This window comes from Pimephales promelas, chromosome 16 (assembly GCF_988280905.1).
Source record: "Pimephales promelas chromosome 16, fPimPro1.hap1.1, whole genome shotgun sequence".
NCBI classification, from domain to species: domain Eukaryota; kingdom Metazoa; phylum Chordata; class Actinopteri; order Cypriniformes; family Leuciscidae; genus Pimephales; species Pimephales promelas.
The window spans coordinates 17,396,300-17,420,796 of NC_142784.1; the positions used below are offsets into that span (position 1 = coordinate 17,396,300).

The 24,497-nt window shown below is 38.4% G+C and overlaps 1 protein-coding gene across 1 annotated transcript in view; it reads left to right on the plus strand.

Annotated features, from left to right (window-relative positions):
* Positions 1-4,626: 4,626 nt before the first annotated feature.
* Positions 4,627-24,497, plus strand: part of frem2b (FRAS1 related extracellular matrix 2b) — a 64,448-nt gene continuing 44,577 nt past the window's right edge. The window contains exons 1-2 of the mRNA XM_039670974.2: positions 4,627-9,776; positions 11,955-12,044. Coding sequence (XP_039526908.2) covers positions 4,760-9,776; positions 11,955-12,044 — 5,107 coding nt within the window. The 5' untranslated portion in view covers positions 4,627-4,759. The remainder of the gene's footprint in view (positions 9,777-11,954; positions 12,045-24,497) is intronic.

A 24,497-nucleotide genomic window follows, 5' to 3' on the forward strand; every position in this document is an offset into this window, starting at 1 on the left:
GACAGAACCTCATGCAGACATATATAGTATTTTCAAACAAAAATGTCTTTACTCTCACTTTTGAGCAATTTAATGCATCATTCCTGAATAAAACATTTTTTTTTTTTTTTTGGAAAAAAATGTTTTATTCAACAGACAATCAGACAATAAATGAATAAAACATTTATTTCATAAAGAAAAGAAAATCTGAACCCAATCTTTTGAGCAGCATATTGTATGTGGCGAAGTCTAAATTTAATGTGCGTTCTGAATTAGATTGCAGTAAAATTGACCTAGGGCTGTCAAATGATTAATCATGATTAATCGCATCCAAAATAAAAGTTTTTGTTTACATAATATACGTGGGTGCACTGCATACAATTATTTTATATATATAAATACACACACATGCTTGTATATATTTAAGAAATATTTTCATGTATTGTATATAGGTTTATATATAATTTATATAATTATAAATACTATTTTTTCTTAAATATACATGCATGTGTGTGTATTTATAATATATAAAATAATTATACACAGTGCACCCACATATATTATGTAAACACAAACTTTTATTTTGGATGTGATTAATCATTCGACAGCCCTAGTTTAGATCCATTTTACTGCAATCTAACTCAGAACGCACATTAAATTTAGACTTTAGTATACTGCTCAAAAGATTGGGTTCAGATTTTTGTCTTATCAATGTTTTACTCAGCAATGATGCATTAAATTGCTCAAAAGCGAGAGTAAAGACATTTTTGTTTAAAACATTGATGTCTGCATCATTTGCCCTCGGGGAACAAATTCCCTGACCAACATGTCAAGTCTGGGCACACAACCACGTGATGTTCTGAAAAAAACAAAAAAACAAAAAAAACATGCATCTAAAAGATGACGAACCGCCGTACTGTCTGGTGTCAAAAGTGTGTTACTCATAATAGCATGGAAGGGTATATGCTTAAATCAACCCTCGAAGAGAACATACAATCCTAAGTGGAAAGTCCCCTAGAGGAAGTGCTTTAGAAATAAAAGGATTTGAATTGAAACCCAGGTAATACTGGGTTTATACTATCAATAGAGATGTAGAGACCTCATGCTGTAATTGTCGAGCAGGATCAGACTGAGGTAATGACAATAATCTGGGCTCATGCGAGAGGATGTTGGAGGTTTCCAAATAAAGTCTCGCACGTTATTTTTCTGTAACATGACTTTGTAACCATGACGTATATAAAATATTAAGAGTGCATTTAATGAAAAATGATCCAATCTGTTTTAAATGCACATGAAAATATAGGCAGACTAACACTGAAACTGCTGACTGTTTCACTGCACTCTAAAAAATGCTGGGTTGTTTTAACCCAACTTTGGGTCAAATATGGACTAACCCAGCCGTTGGGTTAAATTTTTACATTACATTTTTAACCCAACATTTCGGGTTTGTCCATATTTGACCCAAAATTGGGTTAAAACAACCCAGCATTTTTTAGAGTGTGCCGCCTTTAATCTTCTGTGAACATCTGCAGCTTCCTACACATCCAATAAGACCAAAATAACCATTATGTTAAATACAGGGCAGCAGCCAGGCGATGATAAACACTCACAAAGCTTTCACTTTGACCATTTCCCTGAAGTTAGAGTTGGGAAAACCTTTTTCATTCTTCATACAAGACACATATGAGAAGACATTATGCTAGATTAAGTCTGGTAATAGAATGCGTCATCCATTTAAGACCCGTTTAAATTCTTCTGATTGTGCATTAGGAATGGAAAATTGCAAATACTGTAGCTCAAGAATGGGCAATAGGTCCATAAATCAGCACTAGGCACCTCTAATCTGATCTGTCTGATTCACACTGGGGGTGTTGACAGGGCTGAATTCCTCTGTGATAATTTTAAGCCTTTCTGGAAACAGCAGGCAAAACAGCAGGATGCCAGAATAGGCTGTGTGACTTTATGTGTAGATGGAGGTTTATTTGTGCATTTATGGCAGGGATGTTTATAAATGGAATTAATTAAAATTGGTTTCATGGTATTATTTATGCAGAATTTTTCATGGATGATTTCAGTCATGGTTTGATAAATTGTAAAAGTGTGTATCATGTAACCCTGTTTATGTCTGCTAAAGAAGCCATCTTAAAGGAGTAGTTCACTTTTCAAAAAAACTTTTGCTGATAATTTGCGCACAAGTCATCCAAGCTGTCCATGTCTTTCTTTCTTTAGTCGAAAATAATTAAGGTTTTTGATGAAAACATTCCAGCATTTTTCTCCATAAAATGCACTTCAGTGGGAACCAAATGGTTCAAGGTCCAAAAGACACTTTCAATGCAAACTGCAAACTGTTCAAAGGGCTTTAAACGATTCCAGTCGATGAATAATGGCCTTATCAAGCAAAACGATCGCTCATTTAATAAATAAATAACAAAGTTTAAGTTTTATAAGCTCAAATGCTCTCCTTGCTCGGTACTGTGATGCGCGTCGGTTCCCAGTGAAGTGCATTATATTGAGAGCAATAAATTGTTTGGTAACGACCTGAGGTGTGTAACAGTGTAATTATGTTATTTTTTTCTGCACAACAATAATTGAATCTTTGCTGCCTGAATAAGTGCAATTCAGCTTTATCCCACAAGGTGGAGATTATCTTATACACAATGATGAAGTGAAGTTTCACTTATAGTTGCTGCAAGCAGAAAACAAAAGAATATGAAATCATCTGCAAGAAATGGCTGAGCAATTTACTGCAGAGAAAGTACTGAATGAAATCAAATATTAAAGTTTTATATCATCGCGACATGCAGAAATCCATCCGTGTTAGATATCGATCCGGGTGGACCCCAATAATAATGATTGGCGAAACATTCATGCATCTAGGGGTTAAATGTAAGCTCTTCAAATAATTTACTATGAAAGCTTTACTGTATTACAAACTGTATCGCATTTATTGAATAAATATAATGCTTTGACTTAAGACCGCTGTTGAGTGTATTATGTTCTCTTCTCTTCTTTTCTCCCCAACACCTGCTGTGTTCTCTCACATCCTTTGGCAGCCGCACAGAAATATGTGCTCGTCTTATCAGTCAATAAAACCCATCGCATGTGTGAAATAAAGCTACAGTCCCAAGGAACCTTTGACCTAAATAACTGACATGCCTGATTTAGAGTCTTATTTAGAGGGTATCAATGCTGGAATAGAATGCAATGTATTTTTTTAATGTTAAGGACCTCAAATGTAACCCCATTCTTAAAATATAAAAGCAGCTGAATATTTTAATAAATTCAGACCCATTTGTGAAGTGTGAGAAACGCCAAGCATTCTATAGTTTTGTAAAGAGGATAGTTTTGTAAAGACAGCGTGTTGTGTTCAAGGTTACAGAAAGATTTTCTTCTATTTGGCAAAAATGTGGAACATTTTTATTTTGTATTAAATCAATATGGAGTCTTTTTTTTCTTTCCCATATAAGAGAAATGTTAGAATTAAACTGACCTCAACTGAATATTTAGAAAAGAAAAGATTTTATTTATTCATTATTATTATTATTTATTTATTTTTTTGCAATAGCCTAAGTCTAGTAGGCTACTCATGTGAAGATCTGCTGCACATTGAAGTTCATGATTTTATTTTTCACCACCAGAGAGAGCTGACACAATACACAGCAGATGTAATGCATGCTAGAGAGCATTATAGGAAAAAAAAATCTTTACATCATCTTACATTATTTGTTTTATGCTTTCTGACTATTTTTCACTTTATTTGGCATAGCTGTCAAAGCAAACTGCTTTGCCTCAAATTGAAGAACAATGGATTTTATCCATCTATCCCTTTCAATTGTTCCAAAATTAAAATGTTATGTACCTTATGTAAAATGTACCTTATTGTAAAGTGTTACCAATGTTATTTGGTGATTAATAATGTTGTTGTTTTGTTGTGATTATTTCATGGAACCAAAGAATAAATAATTTTAGAATTACCGATTACATCACCATTGATTGTCTGCACACTCTTGTGATGGGCCTTATAATAAGTTACCTGTTCACGGAAATTCTGTCAAGAAGGCTACTGTGGTAAGGTGTTACTGTAGGCTATTATTGTTCTTTCTTTTTTTTTTTTTTTAGACAAAAAGTCATGCATTAACATTTTAGAATACAAGTATAGGCTGTTACAATTAAAATAAAGAATAAATTCAGATGTGCTTGATTCATGTCATTGCTATTTAATTTCAAAGCTTATTTCACAGGTTCAAACTATACATTAAAAATATGCTTACTATTAAACGTTGTTTATTTCTTACAGGTTTTCGTTTCGACAGGTCGTGAACAAGAAAAGACGGGGAAAAACACACTTTTTGCTCAAAATATACCCAGATGAAAAACTTAAAGTTGACCACAGTAATAATAGATAGTAGTTAGTTTAAACTTAAAGGAAGGAATGCGAATACGGCTTGCCATAATACACCACAACAAGTCATTCTTTCTGAATACATGCTGATCTGTCCCCGCTTGCCTTTGAGTGAAAGTGCGTGCGACCAATCAGAGCTCTCCGAACGAATTCCATCGTAAAATTCATTCAATAGCGTGAGAGCGGGGCGTGGTTTCCCTCGCACGGCTCCGCGAGGCATGAAGTTTATTCAGAGTGCGAGCTGCTGAGGGAGAATGATGCACCTTTGCTCGGATGCGAATGGGAGATTTTTCTGTTGTGCGCTTTAAATTTTCCCACTTTCTCATCTTGCCTCGGATTCTTCCGAACGTGAATGAGTAATTCTGTCTCACATTACAAATGGCTTGGAGTATAACAGAGCAGCGGCAACGCAGAGCGTGTCATGTGCACTTTTTTCTCTTTATATTGACTTTGATTCGTCATGCATCTACTCAAGGATTTGAGAGTTTGGGATTATCCTACGGTTTAAGATCTGAACTTTCAGAGGATGCTATTCTTGTTGCCAATAATGGAATACGGGTTCCCTTCGGCAGATCTGTTTATATTGATCCAATCAATGATCTGGTTATCCAAGTTCAGCCCGGAGACAAGTGCACCATAACAGTTCTGGATAATGACCCACTGTCACAGAGACCGGGGCAGCTGACCCCGAAAAAGTTTCCTTGTGAATTTGGACCCAATGATGTAAAGTACTTGCATTTCGGATCAAGGAGCCCTTCAAAAGACAGAGTAAGACTTCAGCTCAGATATGATACTCAGACTGATACAGTCATCATTCCCTTTATGATGGAAGTGGAGGTGATTTTCACTCAGCTTGAGATTCTCACCAAACATATGCCTGTAGTTGTAGAGAAACTGCTGGGAATGAGTAATCCTATTGATAAGAAAATCCTGGAGTTTACTTATGATAGAAATGCTCATTTGTGTAAAGTTACATCTCTGGCCAGTGGCAGCTCATTGCCCAGGTATGGAAAGCTGGTTGATAATGGAAAATTAGGCAAACCAGTGAACTGTGATGAATTTGTTAGAATGGACATTCGCTATCAGCACACTTTTGCACATCGTTCTCCTAATCGAGATTATATTCCCATGTATTTAGAGTTACAAGACAAAGAAGTTAATGTACTGAAACAAGAGTTTTTCCAAATTGTGGTGCTTATAAAAGAGGGTGAGGAAAACACAGCTCCTAAACCGAGTTTTGTTGCAATGATGATGATGGAAGTCGACCAGTTCGTGATGACAGCTATAACCCAAGACATGCTTGCCGCTGAGGATGTGGAATCTAATCCTGATGATTTAATTTTTAACATCACTTCTCCACTGTCCTTTGAGGAGGGCTACATTGTAAGCACAGATGACAGGAATTTGCCCATCACGTCTTTTTATCAAGCAGACCTGAAAGATCTTAAAATAGCTTACAAGCCTCCCTCTGTTGATTCAGATGCAGAGAGAATTTTCCAAATTGAATTTGAAGTTGTAGACACTGAGGGGGCTATATCAGACCCTTTTGCGTTCATGATAGTGGTTAAGCCCATGAACACTCTAGCACCGGTTGTGACCCGTAACACTGGACAACTGCTTTATGAGGGTCAGTCCAGGCCACTGTCCAGCTCACAAAACCTACAAATTAGCGATGAGGACAATTTAGACAACGTCCAAATCACCGTTATTAATGGGCTCCGCCACGGAGAGCTCACAGTTCTGGGGTCCAGGCGGAAATTTTTCACCCCTGCAGATCTTGATGTAGGTAGCATCATCTACCAGCATGATGGCAGCGATACGTACAGCGATAATATCATTTTCAGAATGACAGATGGCAAAAATGAAGTTGAGTTTCTATTTCCCATTACAGTGGTGCCAACTGATGATGAACCTCCCATAATCAATGCCAACACCGGTTTAGTTTTGTTTAAAAACCAAATGATTCCCATTTCACCTTTAATGCTTAGTGCGGCAGATATCGACTCTGAGGATTCAACTATCAAATTCATCATTGTGCCTCCCTCCTCTAATATCGGAGAAATGATCCTTCGTCAATCAGATGCACCAGAGGATCCATCCACATGGAGGTTCAATGCTGAGGAAGAGATGTATGAGAAAGTAGTGACCGAGTGGTTCCAGTATGACATCACAGAAGGAAGGCTGTTTTACAGGCATGTCGGACCACATAATACAAAAACCATCATGGACCAGTTTGTTTTCCGTGTGCAAGATGACAATGACCCACCGAACCAATCAGGTGAGAACTCTTTCATCATCAAAATTATCCCCATTGATGACATCCCCCCAGAGTTGTACCCTGGGACCACCCTGCAAGTGACCGTCCACGAGTACCAGCTCACCCATTTTCGAAAGAAATTCTTGCGCTACACAGACTTGGACTCGGAAGACAGGGACCTGAAGTACACAATTACCCAGCCACCCACTGACACAGATGAGAACAGCCCTGGCATTCTGGGAAGCATCGTTCTAACTGAGAGTCCCAACTCAGAGGTCACCGAGTTCACTCAGGCACAGATAAACCATCACAAGATAGCCTACAAGCCTCCTGATCTGGAGCTCGGAATAACTCCACATGTGGTGCAGTTCCATTACAAAGTCGAGGACATGTCGGGAAACAGTGCCAATGGGATTTTCACTATATTTTTACAGCCTGTTGACAACAAACCTCCCCAGATCACCAACACAGGCTTTACCCTGCAAGAACGAGGGGTGCATGTCATCACACGTGCTGAGCTGGACACCACAGATGCAGACACGGACAGCTCACTGATTCTGTTTACGATCACCCAGCCTCCACAGCATGGTCAGGTTAAGTACACGTTCACTGACATGACTAAAGGGAAATCGTTCAATTTGGATGATATATCTAATGGTAGAATATCTTACACGCATAACGGGGATGAGTCAACCGGTGATTTCTTCCAGCTTGATGTCAGCGACGGTGTCCACGTTGTCACAATCACAGTCAGGATCAATGTGAAGCCTATTGATGATGAAGCACCAACCATCAGTCTTCCAGAAGGCACTATTGGTTCTTACATAGATGTTTTGGAGAACGGAGCGACTGAGATCACCACCAATGTCATTCAGGGTCGGGACGAGGACACTGATGACCTCAGGCTGACCTTTATCGTGGAGGAACCCCCAGTGTTTGGTGAAATATTAGTGAATGGTGTGCCGTCCAATAGCTTCACTCAAGCAGACATCATTAGTGGATTGGTAGTGTATAAACATAATACTGGAGAAATTGGCTTGACAACAAAACTCGACTTCTTTAATTTGACGCTCACTGATATGTCTGATGAATGGACAATTGGGGGAAATAAAATCAAAGGGGTTCGTGTCCAGGTCACCATTCTGCCGTTGGATAGTCAGGCCCCTGAGGTCTTCGTGGGCACCCAATTCATTGTTGTGGAGGGCGAGAAAAACGTTATCGAAATTTCGCATATTAGTGCTAATGACATTGACACCCCTAATGATGACCTGCTGTGCACAATTATTGTGCAGCCCACCTCAGGATACATTGAAAACATCTCCCCTGCACCAGGCTCTGAGAAATCCAGATCAGGGATCGCAATTAGTGCTTTCACCATCAAGGACATTCGGGAAAACCACATTTATTATGTGCAAAGTATTCATAAAGGCGTCGAGCCAGTTGAGGACAGGTTTACTTTCAGGTGTTCGGATGGGATCAATTTTTCAGAGAGACACTTTTTTCCAATCGTGATAAGCCCATCCAATGACGAAAAGCCAGAGATCCATATGAGAGAGTTTGTTGTCATGGAAGGCATGAACATTGTGATTGACACTCCAATATTAAATGGAGTTGATGCTGATGTTCCAGCGGGTGAGCTCACGTTTATTATTTCGAAACCTCCGAAACATGGATATATCCTCAATCAGTTAACCTCAGGCACTCTTCCTGTCACAAATTTCACTCTTGATCAGATACGAGAGGCTTCAAGTATTTTCTACGAGCATGATGATTCAGAAAACACAGAGGATAGTTTTGAAGTTCTTCTTACTGATGGCAAATTCACAGTGGAGAAAACCGTCATGATTATGGTCATTTTGGTTGACGATGAAACGCCAAGGATGGCGATTAATGATGGCCTTGAAATAGAGATAGGAGAGGTGAAAATAATCAACAATAAAGTTTTAAAAGCAACTGATCTGGATACAGAAGACAGCATTCTGACCTACATCATCCGTTATGGTCCAAATCAAGGGTATTTACAAAAGCGAACACCATTTGGGACTCTTGAAAACATAACCATTGGAATGAATTTCACACAAGCCGATGTTGACCAAGACATGATCATGTACATTCACAACGGACAAGAGGGAGTTCGTGACCTTATCAAATTTGATATTACTGATGGCATTAACCCCTTGATTGACAGGTACTTCTATGTAACTGTGGGTGGAATAGACATGGTGTTCCCTGATGTGATCAGCAAAGGTGTCTCACTGAAAGAAGGAGGACGGGTGACTCTGACCACAGATCTGCTCAGCACCAGTGATCACAACAGCCCTGATGAGCATTTGGTGTTCACCATCACTCGTGCCCCTATACGAGGACACTTAGAGTGCACTGATGTACCAGGGATGCCCATCAGTTTGTTCACCCAGCTTCAACTAGCTGGGAATAAAATATACTACATCCACACTGCTGATGACGAGGTGAAGATGGACAGCTTCGAGTTTGAGGTGACTGATGGTTACAACCCTGTGTTCCGTACCTTTCGTGTGTCCATTACGGATGTTGACAACAAAAAGCCTGTGGTCACCATTCACGGACTGGTTGTTAATGAAGGCGAAAATAAGTTAATCACTCCTTTTGAGCTGACGGTGGAGGACCGTGATACAGTCGACCAGCTTTTAAAGTTCACAATCACCCAGGTGCCTGTTCATGGCAAGTTGCTGTTTAACAACACCCGACCTGTCACTTTCTTCACCAAGCAGGACCTAAATGAAAACATGATCCGCTACAAGCATGATGGATCCGAGTCTTCTTCTGACAGCTTCTCATTCACGGTGACCGACGGAACTCACACAGACTTTTACGTGTTCCCTGACACTGTTTATTCAACTCGCAAACCCCAAATGATGAAAATCACCATTTTTTCGGTGGACAACGGAGTTCCGCAGGTTGTGACTAATAAGGGCGGTACAACAATAAGAATTCTCCCTACTGGTCACCTTGGGTTCCTAATCACTAGTAAAACATTAAAGGCAGCGGATAGAGACAGCCCTCAAGGAGCAGTGACTTTTAAAATTACTGTTGGTGCTGAACATGGCTATCTCATTAACTTGGGAAAAGGCAATGCAACCATCACCACTTTTACCCAAGGTAAGTTTTGTGATTTAAATTTAATGCAATAGGTTATATCAATTTAAAACATTTAAATGGATTAATATTAATGGTAGATCAATGCTTAATGCATCAGAATAGTATGTGAGAGAATACTGGATTAACATAAATGTGAGAATACTCTATTAAAGGGATTGTTCATGCAAAAATGAAAATGCTGAGATCATTTATTTACCCTCATGCCACCCCAGACCCAAAAGATGTTCTTAATTCCATGCAAAACAAAAAGTGAAGTTTTTGAAGAATATCTTGGCTGTTCATTTACATATAATAAAAGTGAATTGGGAATGAGTCTGTCAACCCCTTCTTTAATATTATATTATTATATAATCAGTTACAAAATTAGAAAAAGGCACAAACAAATAGTAGGAGCAGACTTAAATTGAATCAGTTTGAGTAAGTCTATATGGATGAGAAAAATGGCGCATCAGCACTGCTTTTGTCTCACTACCAAACAACATTGAAATCAATGGTTTGAGCTTGATTTGAGAGCTAGTGCAGATTGCAGAGGATTTTTAGTGAAAAAGTCTGTTCATCACTATGAAAAAACCTTATAGTTTCACAGTATAGATCCCTTTTATTTGTTTTATTTTATTTTATTTATTTATTTGTTTTTTTTTTTTTCAAATTGGAGCTTGACAGCCAAGTTTTTTTCATTTTTATTATTTGGAGAAGAGCAGCCTGGATAGGAGGATTAATAAATAATGACAATTTTTCTTTTTGGGTGAACTATTATACTGTATACTGTCTTACAATGTTCTGAACCGTGTTGAGGGATGATTGTCCTGAAAAGCCTATCTGGAAAAGTGCCCACATTGAAGAATGAATCAGACGAATAGCATCAGTATCTATTGTAAGATGTGTTTGGCATCAATTAAGACCAATAATTTACAAGTCTTTTTTCACCAATAGATAGTACAAATCAAACAGTTATACAACAATGTTACACAAGTCAAAGAGTTTCAATCAAGGACTTTTAGGCATATTAGGAAAGCCTTAGTTGTACAAAGTTGTAAATGTCAAAACTAGCAGGGGACATGCTCAACTTGCCACTGTGCTTCCCCTTTCTAAGCTCCTTTTTGAGGATTCTCTTTGAATATGTCAAGGGAATTTTAGCACAGCTGGGGGTGGGTGGTGTTGGTGTGGGCTGCTGACAGTAAATAAAGTTGCTGCTCCCTTGCGGGCATTTGAAAATGATGGGTTTACATTTTTATGAGCTGACCACTTTGAAGAGAAATGTTTTGACATCAAATATTGAAGATAGGCTAGTGGATGGAACACCCTCTCCGAGAAAACAAATGCATGACATGCTCTCTAAAGTTTGAGCACAAGAGAGGGTGATGGAGAAATTGATAGATGGGTGCCAGCTGGAGACCTGCTGCTCTGTGGCTCCTTTCACTCAGAGGGGAATTGATGTACCATGGCTTTTGTGCCATATATATTTTTTCACTCTAAATTAAAAACTGCTGACGAATCTCAGACATAATGCCGTCTGGTGCCTGCAACCCTCTGTGCTTTAGCAGATGGACAATATGCCCTTATTCGAAAGTAGTTTTCAACCTGGTTCACATAGACCCTGTCCTAAATGGAACCCTGCGCCCCCATGGTCCTTTTCACCTTTACAATGTCTATACTTTGACACATGGCTGTTAGGTAATAGTTCCTGTGGAGTTCACATCACGTGGGCCTTTTGGGACACTTGTAGGAAAAATGTGCAAAGATTTTAAAGTTAGTAGTTTTTTTGTGTGCATTTTCTACCCCTACTGTGTGTGCAGTGCATTTGCGTACATCACGTTACATTAAGACAGGTGTAAATTTACATTTATTCGGTTTGGTCATAAATGGCAACATAAATGGCAATTATTTAGTTTTTAATATCACACATTACTAATATCAGTCCAAATTACTCTTAAAATATACATACATATACAGTATAGCAGTCTTTATATTTTTCTTTGCAATACAATATAATTTCCCATGCAATATAATTTAATTTATATAATTCTGTGTGTAATCTGAGTATGTAATATATTACTGGAATAGATTCTGAAATGTATAATATAATGGATCTTGATCTATTTAGGATCTAAAGCAATAAAGTGCATCACAACTTAGAAAAAAAAAGTTACTTATCGTTTTGAATGTTTTCTCCTTCAGCTGACATTGATGACATGCACATATGCTACGTGCTTCGAGACGGAGACAACGCCACAAGCGACGCGTTCCACTTTTCCATTGAAGACAATGGTAAGCCATTTCAACTTTATTTATTATTTTTGCCTCAGGATGTTTAGAATATGACTAGTTGGATTACAGAAGTGTGCATTCCTATCTGCATCATCCTTCATTTCTTTGTGTGCTCGCGAAGCGCTTGTGGAGGTGTGACTGCAATAGCAATAACTAGAATCTATACGATTTAGTTCTGTCTGGAATGTCTTTTTATTGACACATTGGCATATTGGGCTGGAAAACTTTGGTTGGGTTTTTAATCATTTTATTGAAAAACATTTTTCATTCTCAGACTCTCACTGGGTTGAATGAAACTGTCCAATTAAACCCACCAAGTGCACTTAGTACCCAGTGAGGTAGAAGTCCCAGAATGCAATTAAGGACTTATTGCTTGACTGCCAAATAAAATTAGAGCTCATATGTTGGAAACAAGTGTTCCACTCTGAAGATCACTTGTGCGATGAAAGCTTCCGTCTAAATTTAGCCACCATAATATCATTTGAGAAGGATGACTGTCTGTCTTAATGAGTGCCATTGTCTGACTAATTAGGTAATGCTGAGTAAGTTTTATGATAGTTTTGTTTGAAACTCTGACACATTTTTACAAAGCTAATCCATGCCTTCATTATTTGATTTTCGTGAAAATGTATGGCCCTACCTATCTTCCCTAATTCATTTTTGTACACTGTACATAGCCCACTTGAAAACATTAAAGGCTTCCACTTTTACATATGCAAATGCTTGTTTTTGTGGGCTTTTGAGGACCCTCCTGACAGCCTGTTCATTGTTCTCCTCCTCCGCCATGGCCATAAAGAAACATGATGTGTTGTGATGGTGCGATTTCTCTCTTTCATGAATTCGAAGAAATGCTCTCACCTCCATCTCCCAATCTTCTGTAGCCACAGTGGAATCATCTGGTGAAAACCAGTGTCATTTGGCATGGTTCTGTATGGGGAATGTATGGATATTTAAAGAAGACTAAATCAGAGTGTTTCGCGTGGTTTACTTCGGATCTGCAGAATGAGTTTGAACACCTCCTGAGTAGGTTAAGTTGTTAATCATTGGATTTGTATCGTAAAATCAAAAAGCATAAAAGATGAAGACTGACTTATTTTTTTATGAATTTGACATTCTCTGCTGTTGTTCTGTGTGCAAGCTAATTAGATTACTCATTTGCTGAGTCAATTGACTGGCACAATTAACTGGCACAAAGAGCCTTTGTCTATCAGAAGTTGGCACGAGGTGTGTGTGTCTTCCCAAGTTTGGCAATTGTACAATAGGATTCTACTGAATGTTGTCATACACTCCTTTCAGAATGGGCTCAAGATGCCCTCATTTTGTCTTTTGGCTTTTTTTTTTTTCTAAATTAAGATCTCCTTCCATTTTACTGCTTGTAAAATGATTGAGGAATTGTGTGCTTCTTCAGTTATAAGTTTACCATATACGTTTATAAACTCTGAAACATAATCTTATCTCAACAGTGTATATTCACAAATTGCAGGAGAATTGTGTAACTTTCTGAAACATCGTGATCATTACCACTGCATCACAACTTTAATAATGTCAGTATCATTACTCCAGTCTTCACTGTCACATGATCCTTTGAATTTTTATTTTTTTATTAATGTTAAAAACGGTTGTGCTGCTTTTTTTTTTTTTGTATTAAAACTGACATGTATTTTTGGATTCTTTGATAAATAGAAAGTTAAAGGAACAGCATTTATTTTAAATGGATAGTATTATTATTTTACATTAATTAAATGAATTAAACATTCATTAAAGTCACTTTTGATCAATTTAATCCATAGGCACATAATGGTGTATGTACACCTCCTTAAATGGACAGATTTTGTCCACACCTTCAAGAAATGTCCGTGAAATGGACTTGATAAGATCTAGAGGCTCCCTTAAACCCTTGTGCAGTTCAAGTATGCATTAACAATTGCTTATTGGTGAGTTACTCATGTTCCTCCCCATGAAAGAGAGTGCCTTACATGTTTAAAATTGTACCCACCAGGTGAACCGATGAGACATGTTGAGGGCTTCAAATCTCCAAACCAGCACAGGGCTTTGCTTCAGTGTGCTTTCTCGCCTACTGTGGAAATCGCTACCTAATCATATTGGACGTTTTTCCATTAACCATTCATTAGAGTTAGTCATTAGATGCATCCCAATTCCCTACTTATTTGACTTATTTTGAGGCTCTTTTCATGTTGCAGTGAAAGTACGCATATTCAGATGCAGGGGCAGTTTTGAGAATTTAATCCATGAATCGTGTGCTTATGGAACTCTAATCCTGGATCATTGATAGCAAGTCCGCCAGCCTGCTGATGTTATTTGTAGGCATGGGAGCTACTGTGGCAGCCAAACTAAATTCCCTAGGTACCCCTTGCGGCTGTTTCACAGGCAGTGTATCGGGCAACCACACTGGATTGTGAGTGCTCAGGTACAGCTGTATCCTGTCATGTTCCAGCAGCCAAAATCACTCTGCAGGTTGTGCTTGTATAGTAAGGAGGAGGAAAAAATGGAGATGAATCCAGCTTTTTTTTTAGCTGCAGTACAGCTCATACAGGTTGTAAAACAGTGCATTGTTGTTGCTTGTAGAGATTGTGTTGGGTTTATATATGGTTTATTTAGGCTAAGCTGAATAAAGTCAAGAAAATGCCACTAGATGTGTGGTCAGATTAAGCAGTTTGTTTAATGTGGCATTTCTGTGTTTAAAAGTGTATCTGTCTTCTCAGATAAAAATATTGTAATCATAGTCTTCAGCTATTGGGAAATTTAGACTCTGTATTCTCACTCAACTTGAGAGTTTGCTTTCAGAATCATAATCAGATTTCATGTCTATTAGCCAAATAAGATAGTCTGACTCATATTCTAGTCAAAATGTGAGTCTGACACTGCTCCATAGGGCTTTGATTATGAGATGTGTCTTAAACGGGTGGTTTACTGCTTTTTTTCTTTGCATGATTGTGTTTATGGGGTGCAATATAACATGTATTCGTGGATTTTCTTTTTTAAAAAGTCTTATTTTTCATAAATTTCACCTTTATTGTAAGCCGCGTTCTCCTCTGTCCTTTGAACGACTGGTTGACTTCCTTAGTCCACTCCCTCAGAAACAGGCAGTGGGCTCAGATTTGTTAGTTTGGCCTGATGTGTGGTGATTGGCTAAACTGTAGCTCACGTTGTCCGGAAGGTTAACGCCCATTACCTTTACGGGCGAAACGTGCCCGGTCCAATGTACAGTAAATAATGGTGTCGATACTGCAGATTCAAACCCAAAGCGGCGATGAAGAGAGTCAAGCAGAACCTCCCTAAACACGGCTCTTAAAAAATGTTTCTGAATGGTAATTTGCCTATATTTTTTTTAACTTTATACACGTTTGTTTTACACAATAGCATTGAACTGACTGGCTACTAACGTTATATACACAAACAGTCGGCATTGGTTTACGTTCCTGATCAAATCGAAAATAATGTCAAGAAAAATACATTTAGCCTACAGCATTAGTACTTATACAAAATTCATGTCCATAATGTTTGTACGTGTTTGTCAAAGACACACAATAGCATAACTAGTAGCCTAGTGGCTATGAAGTCAGCGCTGGCATTTGATAAAACTAAAACATTACGTCTGAAATTATACATGCAAATACATTTAAAATAATTTAGCCTACTTACAGGTTGTGAAACAACAACTGCTGCCTCTGGTTTTAAAGTTGGAACTGCTTCATGTTTTAGTAACAGTTTCTTGTTGAATCCGGCATTAAATTCGTGGAGATTCTGGAAGCTGTCTTTCGTAAATGCGCAGCACAGAGAGCTAAATTACGATCGTCATTTTCAGGAACATAATCAAATATAAATTGTATCCATTGTTGACGAAGTACAGCATCCGTGGGAAGCTCGAACACAGAAGACCTGACATCTGGATGAACATATCACACTCGACGAGCCGCAGAAATATGCGCATGCCTTGTTTTGCATTTTCTGGAGGGAGGGGTTGATGTAAATCTATGGGTTAGTGACGTCTAAAACCCGGGTGTAGTCCCAATCGAGTCGTTTTTGTAGGCATTAAACGTCCTGATTTTTAAAAGACGATATCTCTGCTTACATTGAACTTTCAGTGCTCCAACTTTGCAGATACTGTTCATGCACCAACAGCAACATTACACACTATTTAAAATGAAAAAAGTGAAATCGCAATCAACCACCCCTTTAACCGAACCAGGAAAAAAAAAAAAAAACCTCTACAATTGGATAGACCTACAACCAATCAGAGCAATGCAGTAAGTGTTTTTTATGAGCTATGCAACGTTTTCAACAGAACTACACACACTGGAAGAGGTAGTAAAATAATGAGTGTTGCTTCTTTTACTTGGTCCTCCATGACTGGGACCAAATGAGAAACCACAACGACCGCAGGGTTTTCATTGCTTGCCATCTTCTTAGCGACCACCAAAGCCAGCTGATAAAATAACTGAACACTGCTCAACAAGGAATGAACGTATCTTGTCATACTGCCAAATAGAGGCTGAAATAGGCTGAAACCTTATGAAAATTCTCAGCGATTATGTTTTTTTTTAAGTCTTACACTTCACAAACACAATCTAGCAGTTAATTTAATCTTCTTGAGGTAGACTACAAAAGCCTGGTTTCCTCATTTTTGATAAGTAATACTCTCTTTGTCAGGTATGACATTCTTAACCACATTTTTTTGCATTAGTTTGAATAAAGGCAGCTGCTAAGCTTGAAAAATGGTATTATGGAAGAATAAATAGGAGAAAGTGGCAATAATTGTTATTTGTGAGACCTGTCAGGTTGCTGAATGGAGATTAACAGAGAGTGGAAACTTGTCCTTTTATTTGGCTGAACCCAGCAAAAACTCTCTCCCCTTTCAAACTAAAGATTCCCCTCGGCAGTGGTCAAGACTGTGTGGATGAAGATACATCGTCTGTTTTTTGTTTAGTAGATGACATGGAGGCCTAAGGGCCAGTTTTTTGGCATGTTTGTTCACTTAATTGTTCTGTGTAGCCACTCTTACCCCTCCGCTCCTTCTCCTCCACCCCTTGAGCTTACCTGAGCACACACAAGTTCTAGCACTGCCTGTGGGTTGTTTGTGGAGCTTTAGAGAAGCTGTCTGCCTCCAACCTCTAATCCACTCAGTCAGTCAGTGGAGGAGACGTCCCCACTGACAGATTCCCGCCTGCACCTTGCTCTTTGTTTTCAATTCCTGCCTCTCTCTTAGCTTACCGTCTTGGTGTCTCTCTCTCATTTAACCATCTTGCTTGCACCTCCTGTGTCCAGGTATCCATTGAGGCTTTTTTTCTCTGTTTGTGTAAGAGGAATATGCCCGTAAAAATATGACTTAAGACTGCAATTTTTGGTGTTTATTTGATTATAAGAGCTGCAGTGCATTGATTTTTGCCTGTTCTTTATGAAGTTGTATCTATCTGCTCACTAAATTCATGCCAGTGAAGATGGTTTAATTATTATTTATCAAGACAAAGAAGTATACTGTAGGTTATCTAACAATGCAAAACGTTTGGGTGGTTCCTCAATTATTTTATTAGTTTACTTTAAAGGTGGGGTATGTGATTTGCAAAACGGCCGGCAGATTTTGAAAAAAAAAAAAACACGACTCATAAGGTCCTACCTTCTCTCCTCCAACGAGTTATGTTTCTTCTACCAATACATAAGTTTAGCAGGTCATGATAGCATAACTTGCTTGAACTTAATTTCTTTTCGACTGAAGAAAGATAGACATGGACATCTTGGATGACATGGGGGTGAGTAAATTATCAGCAAAAGGTTTTTGAAAAGTGAACTAATCCTTTTAAGTACTTTTCATTTCTAAAGTATTTGGTTTTATTTATTATACAAAGCCCTTTTTTGAGAATAACTACATTTATAAATAACTATATTGTGAAATATATTGTTACCTTGAAACAAAAATTAGTCATACCGTGAAACAGAATTTTGATCATACTGCCCACCCCTATAGTATAATATGAATTGGATTCAGTATGTAAATAATCTACACTACATTCATTCTTAGTGAATTCCTCCCACTTTTATTTCTATTAATTCATTGTAAAGGAAATGTTTAGGTTGACTTCCAAAACCTGCTCAAGCGTTGGTCGCTCAGCACAAAACCTTTGTGTTCATTCATATTGACATTGAGGGGGTCTCTTTCCAGCTCATCTCTGAAGCACCACCTCACTCCAATCTCAGGTTAGCAAAAGGATTATGTTTCACCACATGCCATGAAGTGCTATGAAGACAACAAGCTCATACATGCACTGGTCAGGTCAGAGAGTCTCTTACAGGCTTTATCCTTCATCTTCAGAACGGATGTGCATAGATCAGCATATTTTTTCCACTCTCTCATCTGTTCACATTCCATTATTAATGACAATACCACCTTTGGCTTTGCAGAATGGTGTTTCAGCAATGGTACAGATCCTCCAGCGATTAGAGCAAAGTCGGTCATAATTACAGGATAAGTACAATCATAAATCGTTGCAGCCTATTTTGGGCCGTAGACAAAAACACGTGCTATTCAGCACATTCGTTGACGGCAGGCCGTGTAAGTAGTGATTTTGACATTATAGACACAGATTCACATAAACCATCTGGTTGTGGATTATAGACCCTATACAGGTAACATCTGCTGCCCACAAGGGTGTCATTATTATTTTCCTGGATCATCACATCTGTGTTTTACAGGAAAATGTGAAGTGGTTTGATTTTAATATCCCTTTCATTTTCATGTCCACTGTTTGGAAATGTAGGCTTATAGTTAGAAAGTAAAATAGTTACAGTAAAGAAGTAACAAGCACTTATTGATGTAACAAGCGCCCCCTCCAATCGTCCTCCTCTGCACACTTCTTCTGCACAGCAGTAACTATAGTACTTGAGTGGGAGTTATTTTTCTTAGCAGTGGAGCTTGCTTACAAATACATGAGGTTAGCAGGTCATGAAAGCATTGCTTGAACTCCATTGCCATACTTATTTGTTCTTTTGCTTCTCCATGAATTTAATGCTTTAACAATGGGGGATATAGCGCATCTCAAGTAGGAACCTTGACAAGTCATGTAACTGTCGATGTAATGTTGATTTTGAGGTAGTGCTGGGCGGTATGACCTAATTTTTTTATACAGTTTCAGGGTATATGACGGTATTTATTTATTTATTTTTTTTAAGCATGACTGGGTGTTCAATACCCTGGAAATCCAGAGTTCTCGTGAGAGCACAATTTGAATTTGCTCAGCAAATTGAGTAATGATGCTGATTAACTATGCCCTTATAGCTGAGCTGCACCAATATGTATCTGATAGGCAGGCCGGATGCGAGCTAAACAGATAATGACAGCGCTGCAACGTTGAAGTCCTTGGCAAGATGGCTATGGATGAACACCAGTTGTTTAAAACTGCTTTGGCCACTACAATGAATGAGTTAGACTTGGCTTTTTTATCTAAAAGAGGAACAGAAGACGGCACTTGAATCATTCCATTGCAAGAAGGACGTTTTTTGCTGTTTTGCCGACCGGATGTGGCAAGAGTCTAATCTAACAGTTAGCTCTGCTGGTAGCTAAGCGTATGGGCCTATTTTGATTGGTCGTAGACGTAGTGTTATCCATTTGCAGTGAGATTTTCAAATGAATGCTTGGCGCCGCTCCTCGAGTTGGGCGATTTTCATTACTCAATGCCAGGCCCTTAATCTTTCGGATTTGGGTCTGGATTTCCAGGATATGTGTTAACCACATATTCTACTGACCAAGAGAGAAACTGCAGTAGACTGACTTAGACTGCTTTATTTTACTGCCATGAGTAAATATTGGAGAAAAAAGTCCACACTAGTATTAATACAGGTTTGCAAGGCTGTTAACAAAGAGGTGCCAGTATAGAGCGAGCTTTAGGAGCGGTTTCCCTGGTGATGGCTGTAAACAATGCAGTGCAGTGCTCATAAATGCTGCTTTATCAGGAAAGATAAAGAATGATTCGATTGAAATAACATTGAAACTTTTCTAAAGACCGTCAGTTCACTTCAGATTCAGACACGTTCATATAAAAACACCTGCGCCGCGTTTGACTTTGAAACGTGCAGTGCTCATGTTTACTTAACGATATCAATGCCAACCACAAATAGATTTTCAAAAAGGCTGTGTTGATATTATCTAATGTACATGAAACACTGTAATATAATTTGACAGCTTTCAATTATAGTTTAACCTATCCATCTTCACCGTCACGCTAGTAACATACTTATTTTGTGTGTATCTTGGCATTGCACTTTGGTCAACTGTGGTTGTTTTTAAATGTGCTATACAAATAAATTTGAACATACAGCTGTGCCCCCTCAAACAGTGTTGTGCCGCACTGTGTTGTTAAAGCGACATACACCGGTATTGCGGTATTTTACAAAATTCATATGATAACAAAAATAAACTCCGTTATTTGGTATGAACCGGTACACAGCCCAGCACTATTGGGATTTAGTGGTTTTGCTGCTGACAGCCCTGGTAATGTTAATGACACAATATATTGGTACCATATCAGGCATTTGCAGTAATTAGAGGACTTTTTTATTTATTTTTTTTCAAATTAGCAGTAATTGTTGATATTGGATATACAAAGTTATGTCATGAAACTCTAGATGCTGATAGGATGCTGCAGGCTGATAGGTCCTAATCTCAATCTTCTTGCAATCACATCATCCTCTGTAGGGTACAGCTGATTGGTCCTTGCTGTATCAGTAGCCAACGAGCTTGCTCCGTAACCTTCAAGCATTTTCTGTAGCAATTGTCAGACCCCCTCCACCTCCCTCAGCTCCACCTGTATATATCTGCTACAGGTAATTCATGTATATTGTGCAGTAGCACTAGAAGCATGTCTTACTTGCTCACAGCACTGTGTCGTGTATGTATTGGCGGTAGCAAGGTTTCTGTCCGGGTTCACGTGCCCAACACACATTCTCCCCATTCTGTCCAGGCTTGCCCCACCGGATTATTTGAGTGTCGTCATTCCCTCCCTCAGGATGTTGCTCTTGCAGTGGAGGATCTGAAGATGAGTTTTACCAGGCTGCACATTCCATTCCAAAAGTTTACAGAAAACCAGCTATTAAACTGGGTCAGTTTTTCCATGCCAGTGCACCTCAAGACCCTGTTCTGCTTCTGGAATTGGCTGTTGAAGTATGGAGTAGGCCAGTGTTTAAAAGGAAAAAAAAAATCAATATTCTTATCGTTTATGCACTCTGAAAAACCTCTAACCTGCAGTTAAGTGCGATTTCTACTTGATTCAACTCATTAAACACTTTGGCCACAATTATTGACACCCCTAGAATTTTTTATGAGTAAACATATCTCTGAAGTATATTCCCAATAATATTTACTTTTTTTTTTAGCAAGCCATGAAATTGTCCACTTATGACTTCTTCTTTCAGGAGTATAAATATAAAGAAACCCAAAGGCCAAATTCCTTTAATCATTCATCACAATGAGTAAAACCATAGAATATAGTTTTGATGTGCAGCAAAAGATTGTTGTGCTTCACAAAATAGAAAGTAGCTAATGCGCTGAAAATACCCATTTCCACCATCAGGGCAATAAATTAAGAAGTTCCAATTAACTAAAGATGTTACAAATCTGCCTGGAAGAGGAAATGTGTCTCTGTCGTGCTAATGCACAGTAATGAGGAGAGTTTGAGTGGCCAAAGACCCTGGCTTTCACACCTGAGCGCTTGTTTCCGAAACCTGGTGCGTTTTCTCGCCTGAACGCCGGTTTGAACAAACTCTGGGGAAATGTGTCATATAAATAGCAGCAGCGTCTGATTCTGTGAGGGAGCACATTAGTTATCACAGTTGAAAACCAAAAGAGCACCTCTTCATCTTGTATAATTGAGCTTCTCAATTTGAGAATGTTGTCTTGATGAAACCTTGATTCCTGCTCTAGCTGCATTATAACATTCGTAAAGTGTTTGCTTGTGTCTTGACACTGTTACCCTCTGTTTGAATTTGGTGTAGTATTAATATGAATGTAGTATATAATTTAACAGTGGGAATGACCACCACATTCGTATAGTGTTTGCGTGTGTCTCACAGTACAAATGAAGCCACAATAAGCTCAGTGAACTTGTCAATCATCTTGATGGTAGGCATTTTGGTATGCATTAAAAGGTTGCCTTGTGAAAGTGAACCGAACCAAGAAGAAAATGCATTGTAACAAATAAATTCCCTGTTTCGGAACAAAACAAACTATTTTATTGGTGTGAAAACGCCCTAAAAATAGCTTTTTGGCAGCAAACCCGCCAGATGGGTTGGGCGCAAACAGGGATAAAAGGTATGCCATGCCCATGGTTAAATATACTATTGGGCCTATTTTTTTGCTGGAGGTCCTGGACATCTTGTTCAGATACATGGTATCATGCATTCCTGCAAATCTAAAAATCTAAACCCGAGGCCTCTGCTAGAAATCTTTTAATAGTTGGATATTCCATCAGGACAATGATCCAAAACAAATGTCGAAATCAACACAAATAGTGGTTATACTTTATTTCGATAGTCACTTTAGACGTTCTACTAATTATAAGTAACTTTTCGACTGCATGTCAACTAACTCTCATTAGAGTATTAGTATATTATAGTAGACTGTCAGTAGACTGTTTGGTTATGGTTCGGTGTTAGGCTTTGGGTTAGGAGAATAAGTTTACTTGTAGTTGCCAAGTTACTTATAGTCAGTTGAATGTCTGTTGAGGGACCAACAAAATAAAGTGTTAGCAGATATTATGCTGACAGTCTACTAATACTCGTATGATAGTTAGTTGACATGTAGTTGAAAAGTTACTTATAGGTAGTAGAATGTCTAAAGTGGACTATCCCACCTTATATTAATTGGCTTTAAGTACTATGCACTTACATCGAAAAAGAAGAACAATGTACTTATTGTGTTCACGTTGCATTTTAAAACATTTTTTCTGCAATTGAGGTGTACGGGTAAGGTTAGGGTCGGGTGTGGTGGTATGGGTAGGTTTAAGGGTAGGTTAAGGTGTAAGGGAAGGGGAAACAGTGTAATTACAAATGTAATTACATAAATTAGTTACAGCTGTAACTACATGCTGGTATTTTCAATGTAAGTACAATGTAAAAACATATATGTACACAATAAGTCCATTGTATGAAATTATTAATTTCAATGTAAGTGCATTGTACTTAAAGCCACTTAATATAAAGTGGGACCAAAAAAAGTGTTACACAAATAGTTACTGAGCCACATTTGTTCATAATTACCAGGGGTGCCAATTATTCTGACCACAACTATACATGCATGCATAGTTAAATATCCAAACATAATTGGCAACATTTCCAAACATGTTTAGGCTATAAGCACTAAAATAGACTATAAAAAATCACAGAATGACAACTGTGACACAGTATATGATACATTGTCAAGCCAGTGATACAGTTTTCATGTTTGCAATGTAAGGATGAATGCTCTTCACGGTAAAGCCAATCTTTCATCTTATTTTTTGTGGGCCTCAGTCATGGTTTTCAAAGGTAATATCCTGCAAACAAAAAGACGTTGTTTGCTGTTCTTTCGAATGCCCCAATGCTGCAGACACGCTGTCACTCTGCATCTGTAAGCCTGGCACTATCACTCAATACATCAGTCTGCATAATTCTTCCCTGGCCTTCGCTTTCTCACCGCCTCCTTCCTGTTTCTGTCTTTGATGATCTGCTGACAGCGAGGGCCAAGCTGCAGCCTCACAGTCCCTTCCCGCAGGGCCTGGGTGTCTTGACTTGAATCTGACAAGCTTTCCTCCTCCACCCCCCATCTCTCCCTCTATCTTTCTTTTTCTCTCTCTCACCCTCCTACTCACTGACAGTCTGAAATTGATAGCTCACCTCATCATAGAGCTCCATCAGAACAGTGCACCGTCTTGAGAGCTTGGAGAGAAATGAGATCATGTCCAAATTCTTGATATAAAGATGGAGGTATTTTGTGGTGCTGTCCTCTATGAAATAAAGTAGGGATGCACGATATATCGGCCAGCATATCGGTATCGGCCGATATATGTTCATTTTTAATGTTATCGTTATCGACCTGGTAAGAAAATGTGGCCATTTTATTAAAGCCGATAAACAATGTATTATTCCCTTCAGCTGAGACAATTGTTGAACAAACACTGTTTGTGTTTTTGAATTTCTTGAAATATGATTGAAATGTCTTCAAAAAAGGAAAATACAGTTCAGTACAACATATCATATCGGCTATACAACACTATAATGAGAACATCATTATAATTGTGCGCTTGGGACATGGATTTAATTGTGAGACTATTGTTTTTGTAATCAGGCTCTCAAAATTATATAAAAAAATTTGGATTTAAATTTATCGGCAGATATATCGGTTATCGGCTTTCGAATATAAAGACTTATCGGTTATCGTATCGGCCAAAATTTTCATATCGGTGCATC